The 7,500-nt window shown below is 42.7% G+C and overlaps 1 protein-coding gene and 1 long non-coding RNA gene across 3 annotated transcripts in view; one reads left to right on the forward strand and one right to left on the reverse strand.

Annotated features, from left to right (window-relative positions):
• Positions 1 to 7,500, reverse strand: part of LOC125782410 (uncharacterized) — a 318,736-nt gene that overhangs the window by 213,153 nt on the left and 98,083 nt on the right. The gene's annotated exons all lie outside the window — the stretch shown is intronic.
• The window catches only part of LOC103046282 (WD repeat-containing protein 7), a 153,251-nt gene that overhangs the window by 73,411 nt on the left and 72,340 nt on the right, over positions 1 to 7,500 (forward strand). For both annotated transcript variants that reach the window (XM_022676682.2, XM_049466318.1), the window contains one exon: positions 7,413 to 7,500. This exon is cut by the window's right edge and continues 26 nt beyond it. In XM_022676682.2, the coding sequence (XP_022532403.2) occupies positions 7,413 to 7,500 (88 nt within the window). The remainder of the gene's footprint in view (positions 1 to 7,412) is intronic.

Genomic DNA, 7,500 nt, shown 5'->3' on the forward strand with positions numbered 1-7,500 from the left:
CAAACAACCTCACGGGTCAGATTTTTTTTATATGCTTGCGGGCCAGAGTGCTAGCTCTTTCCCCGTTCAGAAGTAAGTATTATCAGTCTGTCGCCTGCTGCTAAGCCCGGCTAGCACTGCTGGAGCAGCATTAGCATAACCCGCTAACTGCGCTAGCCCTTTCGCTGTTCAGAGGTGAGCATATCAGAGTGTAGCCTGTGCGTTTACTGTGTTAAAACAAACTACTTAGGAGAAAATGTAATCGTGAGTTGAAACAAACTGTGCATAGAGTGCATCGTTACACACCTATTAAATAAATTATATTGAATACAGAAACAAATCTATCGTTCTGAAAAAATTAGGTTCTCCTGTTCTGTACATGTTATGAGGTAGATGTGTGTCAGGAGCTTCTCTCTATCATGTGTGTGTGTGTGTGTGTGTGTGTGTGTGTGTGTGTGTGTGTGTGTAATAGAGACAGTGGGTTATTAATAATGAATGTGTGTACGGCTTTCTCATAAGTCCTCTGTGCTCCCAGCACAACACTGGGTCAAGTGGGAGCTGTTCTGTGTGCTATCACACACACACACACTCTCACACACACACACACACACACACACACACACTCACACTCTCACACACACACACACACTGCTGCTGTGGGCTCTTTCTCCAGGCTGTGTGTCTTTTAGCGGAGAACTTTGAGAACCTCGGTGTTCGGCTCTTTAACCAGAACGTTCTGAACAGAATCCAGGAGGAACGTTATCCCTCCTCTCCTCTCCTCTCCTCTCCTCTCCTCTCCTCTCCTCTCCTCTCCTCTCCTCTCCTCTCCTCTCCTCTCCTCTCCTCTCCTCTCCTCTCCTGAGGTCACTGTGTTTAGCCACCTCCTGGGCCCCCCACCTCAGAAAAAGGGAGGAATAGAGAGCAGAGAACGAGGGATGGATGGATGGATGGATGGATGGATGAATGGTCAGATGATTAAAACAGGCCCGGGGCGATTCTCTTGTGAGAATATGGCGGCCTCAGTGGGTGTGTTCCTGCAGTCTCACTCCGCCCTTCTTTCCCCCTAAAACTCCCCCCGGGGGGGTGGTGGTGACGGACGGAGGAGACCCCGAACTGCTTTCAGCTCCACCCGCCCTCCATCTGAACACTTCTGATAAACACTCACTCCTCCTAAAGACCTGAAAAACGAGGGATGATCTGAGACATGAGGAAAGAACTCACAGCTCTCTCACCACCAGCTCATCCTAGAACCCGACACTGTACCTTTAAAACACGGGGGAACGCTGAGGGGGGGGATACGTCTTCAGTATCTTCAATTATAAAAATACCACTTTCTGTTTGACTTTAGTAGCACTACTGAGGTATATTTATGATTGGAATAGCACTACTGAGGTAAATTTACTGGATGTTGTTGGTGTGTCTGTAGAGTTTGTGTTCAATTCATATGTTTAAATTGTAGTTTTTAGATTGTAGAATTGCTTTTCCTTTAAACAGAAGATAAAATACATTTAGGCTATTTAATGGAAAATTAACTAAACCTGTGAAACTGTGCTGTTTGGAGTGGGTTATCTCAATGCTAACTTCTGTTTCTCTGAGGTGGATTACTCACTGATAGTTGATTACAGCTGATTTAGAGCTTAGATTGGGCCCCAAATATCCAGCCTTAAAGCGCCAAAACTGAGCTTTTTAAAAACATTTTGGGCTGTTTGAATGTGAGAAATCTGTTTAGAATGATGTTAATTAAAGTGATGGGCCCGAGTTCGGTTCGGGCATCAGGTCGAGTCTGGTTTTGCAGAGAATCTAAGCTCTAGTTTGGAGGGGTTAATCACGATGCTAACTTTTCTGTTTCTCTGAGCTGGATTACTCGCTGATAGTTGACTACAGCCATTTAAGGGAATTGAGCTGATAGGATATGCTATGTGTGTAATTTTGGTAGTTTACTCTGATTCTGTGGAGCCCAAAAAGCCCACAGTCAGACCTCAGGTTATGTGAATTATGGATCAGCCTGATTGTATGATAACAGATCTAGCTAATTTAGTTAATATCAGGACTGATATCTGATGTTATCATCAGATCAGTACATCCCTTGTTTAAAATATCACCTGACTCTCTTTTCTTTATTATAAGCAATAAAAAAAATATATATATATATTATTGTATCTGTATTAACTACATATATCTGTGTGCATTTGTTTGTGTATTTAGGTGTTAAAGCATGCTGTACTGCGTGGGGGGGTTATTATGGGATGTATTTAAAGCGACGCCCTGCGGTGGGGCTGCGAGGTGGATTTCCGCTGGTGTGTTTTGGGGATTGGTGTAGCTGTGATGTGACTGCGTTCTCTTCTCCCGTGTGGATAGAGGGATGAGCGAGAGCGAGAGAGAGGGATGAGGGGGAGACAGAGATGAGGGAGAGAGGCGGAGGGATAAAGGGGGTTGGGAGGGGGGGGTGGTTAACAAGGCCGCTTGCAGGCAGTGTGTCATGGTTGACATGGGCGTTTGACCTTGCTGCAGGCTCTGCTCTGTTCACCACCGCTCTCAACTACCAGCCCTGCTGTGTGTGTGTGAGTTTCTGTGTGTGTGTGTGTGAGTTTTTGTGCGTTGTGTGTGTGTTTGTGTGTTTTGCATGTGTTTGTGTGTGTGTGTTTTTTTAGTATATGTTTGTTTGTTTGTGTGTGTGTTTTTTGTGTTTTGTCTGTGTGTTTGTGAGTGTGTGTGTGTTTGTGTTTGTGCGTTCCAGTCCCATCAAGTAACTCTGATTAATTAATAAAAATGAATGCTGTAGTTTTTATAGCACTGTACATACACACATATATACATAAGCCAAACTAGTCTTACACATTCTACAGATATGACTGGCGGATACTCTGGAGCTCAGTACAGCACTGTTAACAGGTTAAGAGTCTTCATAGAGGTTCAGCAGTGATTTTACAAACAGCTTTGTGTGATCTGATCAGCCCTCACAGATCTGCCACCTCATCTTAATATGATCAGCTCACAGGATCAGATAAATTAGACATATTGACCGATTTTCAACCAAAATAAGCGATTGACAAATCGCTGATCCTCAAAGCTGATCAGATCAAGTTTAGCCCATAATCAATATTTACTGTAGCTGATTGGCTTTTCCATCTCTAGCTCCCCCTGCTGTTTATAGTGTAGCGTAGCATGCTGACCCCTGTCCTCCATCACCTACAGAGAACACGTGATCATCACACGCTGACCCCAGAGTGATGGAGGAAGGTGCTGTGGTCCGATGGGTTTTTTTTTTTTTTTTAAGGAGAGGTGTGTGTGTGTCAGTGTGTGTGTGTGTGTGTTGGGTGGGGGGTTCTCTTTAAATATGTCAGTGGTCAATAGAGGGGTTAATTGAAACATAAAGGAGCTTGTTCACAGGGACACGGGGATACATCAATTCACACACACACACACACACACTCACTCTCACACTCACTTCATCAGGTATAATTGGAAGGACGTTGTCGATAAGGCTGCAGAAAAACAGCTCACACACTCGGGAAGGAGAGATTTGGGGGTAAATGGGATCTCAGTGTGTCTGAGAGCTTTTAGTGATTTAGTGTATCTGCATTAATTACTGTATAACTAATATTGCACAGGGGGAAATATATACCATGGTATTTAACATACACTATATGGCAGAAGTATTGGGACACCTGATCATTCATTGTAGCAAAAATTGATACAAAAAAGGCGGCAACTGAAAGGTCTAAAACAAATCTGTTCTTATTTTTGATACTTTGCGTGAAAAACACACGTGCAGAGAGAGTTAAGTGCTCTAAAGTCTGAGTCTACTTAGACAGATTTATCTACACTTTTCCATTAAACTGTCGAAACACTGCTGCTGGGCTAAAGTCTCTCAGGTTCTCTCTCTCTCTCTCTAAATGACTAACATTACATTAGATCTTTTAAATCTTGTGATGTTAAGTTGTGAGGTGGGCGGGGCCTTCATGAGCATTATTGAATTTGGACTGCCCAAGGTCAGGAATTCTACAATTATGAAAAACCTGGAAAAGTCATAGCAATTTCAGGCCAATTTATAGATATAAGTACCCAGGAAGTAAAAAAAAAAATCATGTGCCGTGTTTCTATTTATTGACTGAGAAAATCTTTGTGTTGGTTTTAAAAAATTTATTTAATATTTGGGTAAATCAATCACATCACGTCACATTAGCTATCTGACTGCATTATACAATTTACACAGTAAGAGAAAAATGCTGATTTAATGCTGCCTGGCTTCATTCAGACAAAATAAAAGGCAGAGACACAACAATCCAAAATTTAAAATATCGGCACTGATGTTTTAAAGATTGTTTGGTCATAAAGATCTGCTGCAAAGGCGTGAAAAGTAATGGAAATGTATAGTTTAAAAAGGCTGCCCTTTCTCGGAGCATGGTAAATAGTGAATTCTAAAGCAGAAATAAACCTGCGAGCTTCCTATTTTTTTTTTTAACTTTTACTAAATTATTAGTATTAATACTGATTAACACCAGTAATAAGTCCTTTAAATCCTGTTTCAAAAGAAGAGCTAAACATGGATCTAATTTAAACCTTGAATGGAACTTTACATATAATATTTATATATAATATTTACACAAAGTGATTCTCTTTACCTGGCAGTGGTTTTATTATTACGGCTGACTGGCGTCTACATTAGCCACTGATGATCAGTAAATGAAGCTTCTTGTTTTTTTTCTGTTGAGACTTTTATTGTCTCGTGCCAATCAGCTCAATCTCCTGGAGTTTAGAGACGGGCTCTCGCGCTCCCTCCTCTCGCGCAGGGGGTGAATGAGGGGGTCTTCATTAATTAGCGGTGAGCCCAGATTAGCTGCTCCTCACCTTTAAGCAGCATTGATTAATTTGCTGGCCCCTAATGAAAAGCTTATTTTAATTGCTAATTCCAGGATAAGGGCTAAATGAGGCTGTGGAGTAAAAATGAGCGTAATCGTGCCGGGTTACAGGCTAATAAAACGCCCAATAATGCAAAACACCAATAAGGGCTGATGAGACGGCTAACGGCTAACGAGGCGGCGGGAGGCGAGGAAGAATTAGAGGCATTAAGAACAGAGGAGGGACAGGTTAGTCCTCTCTGACGCCGTCGCGCTCGCTCAGACTCAACTTGATGAGCAGCGACTGGAGAAAGCATGGAGAGAAAGCGTCTCGAGAAAGCGTCTCGAGAAAGTGACGCAGCCATAGGTCTAGTGCATTTGTGTGAAACGCGAGAGCTTGAAAGGTCTTAGTGTCTGAAAATAAATAGCTCAAAAGCATACTGTGACCAAAAACTACATTTCCCACAATGCAAGTTACCTGCAAAGTTACAGCTCACCACCACTACGTTTTGATCAAAGTTAAAATTATAAGTCGTGTTTGATGTTATTTTTTTATTCACTTTTTTGATACTATTTATATTTAATAGATATATATATTTTATAGAGATATTTAACATTAAGGAGTAGTTACATTTGTTATTTTATATTACATTTGGTTACATTTTATTACATTTTTTAAGTTACATCTGGCCCTTTAAGGATAGCCATTATGCCGATGTGGCCCTTGGTGAAAATGAGTTCGACACCCCTGGTCAAGTGCCTCTGGTGGCTGGTTGCAGAATGAGGCAGCGAAGCTCCGCCCATTACCATATGTTTCAGTTACTAAACAAAAACATCAGGGCTCTGAGTGGTCCAGCAATCTAAAGCACTGCCACTATGATCAAGAGATCGCTGGTGCGAATCCCGGTCATACAGCTTGCCATCAGCTGCCGGAGCCCTGAGAAAGGACAGTTGGTCTTGCTCTCTCTCAGGGTGGGTACAGTATAGTAGATGGCGCTCTTTCCCATCACTCCTAGGGTGATGTGGATCATCAAAAGGTGTTTGATTTGCCTGTGCTAATTTTGTTGTATTTTTAGGTCATTTTTAAAACTATATTCTCAAAGTCAAAGTCAAAGTGGTTTTTATTGTCATTTCAGCTATATACAGAGTACACAGTGAAACGAAACAACGTTCCTCCAAGGACCATGGTGCACATAAACACAGTGTAGACAGAACAATAGTGCAACTGTACAAAAGTGCAGACAGACAATACAACACCATACAGACAAAGAATAATAAATAACAAGACAGTGTGCAAAAAAGACCAGTGAGGTAGTAATTACTCTATTACACAGTGTGCAATAGAGTCCAGTGAGGTAGTAGGGTTTTTAGTGCTTTCCATTTTCTGGGGTAAGTGGGGTAAGAGTGTGTGTGCATGTACAGAAAAACCATCAGTTCAGTCTCTGCAGTTGAGGAGTCTGATGGCTTGGGGGTAGAAGCTGTTGCAGAATCTGGTCGTGCTGGACCGGATGCTGCGGTACCTTCTTCCCGAAGGCAGGAGGGAGAACAGTTTGTGTGAGGGATGGGTGGGGTCATTCACAATGCTGGTTGCTTTGCGGATGCTGCGGGTGGTGTAAATGTCCGTGATGGAGGGGAGAGAGACGCCAATGATCCTCTCAGCTGTCCTCACAATACGCTGGAGGGTCTTGCGGTCAGAGACGGTGCAGGTCCCAAACCAGGCAGTGATGCAGCTGCTCAAGATGCTCTCAATGGTCCCTCTATAGAAGAGTGTGAGGATGGGTGGAGGGAGACGGGCCTTTCTCAGCTTTCTCAGCTGCTGGGCTTTCTTGGCTGTAGAGCTGGTGTTCAGGGTCCAGGTGAGGTTATCTGCTAAGTGGACACCAAGGAACTTGGTGCTCTTAACAATCTCCACAGAGGACCCGTCGATGTTGAGTGGAGAGTGGGTGTGTTGTGCTCTCCTGAAGTCAACAACCATTTCCTTTGTCTTGTCCACATTCAGGTGAAGGTTGTTGACTGTACACCAGTCTGTCAGCCGCTGCACCTCCTCTCTGTATGCTGACTCGTCGCCTTTGGTGATGAGACCCAGCACGGTTGTATCATCGGCGAACTTGATAAACTTGATAAACTTGATAAAGCTAATAAAATTCTGATTTATTTATTGCAGTGTTTAAGATCTTATGTTTGTGGACTTTGTCGCTTTTGTCTCAGTAGTAAACAGAATAAACAGAGTTCTGGTACTGTAATATGATAGAAAAGTAAATTGTTTGGTAATAAAATACATGAACTGCATTTTTACACTTACTGACGAAACTCTGAAAATATTGGGTAAAAATCCACTGTGTGCTTTAAACTCATTGAAGGCGGTCTGAGACACTCTTGGTCTGGGAGAAAGGGGCGGGTCTACTGAAGGATTAGGCCAGAATGACTCTGCAAGCTTGACAAATTGGTCAAAAGCTTTGTTTAATGTGCCTAATTTCTATAGAATTAATGCAAATGCAGCTACAGTCTCCGTGTTTTTGATCAAATTAAACATAATTTCTACGTGTTGTATTGACCCTGGTGTGTGTATGTGTGTGTGTGTGTGTTTTACAGCTGGAACGGCACCAGAAACGGCCCAGCCGACCCCTCCACCTCCTGAAGCTCCACCTGCAGAACCCAAAGTTCCAGAAGAGGAGATGGA

The sequence above is a fragment of the Astyanax mexicanus genome, chromosome 17 (genome assembly GCF_023375975.1).
Source record: "Astyanax mexicanus isolate ESR-SI-001 chromosome 17, AstMex3_surface, whole genome shotgun sequence".
In the NCBI taxonomy this organism is placed as follows: domain Eukaryota; kingdom Metazoa; phylum Chordata; class Actinopteri; order Characiformes; family Acestrorhamphidae; genus Astyanax; species Astyanax mexicanus.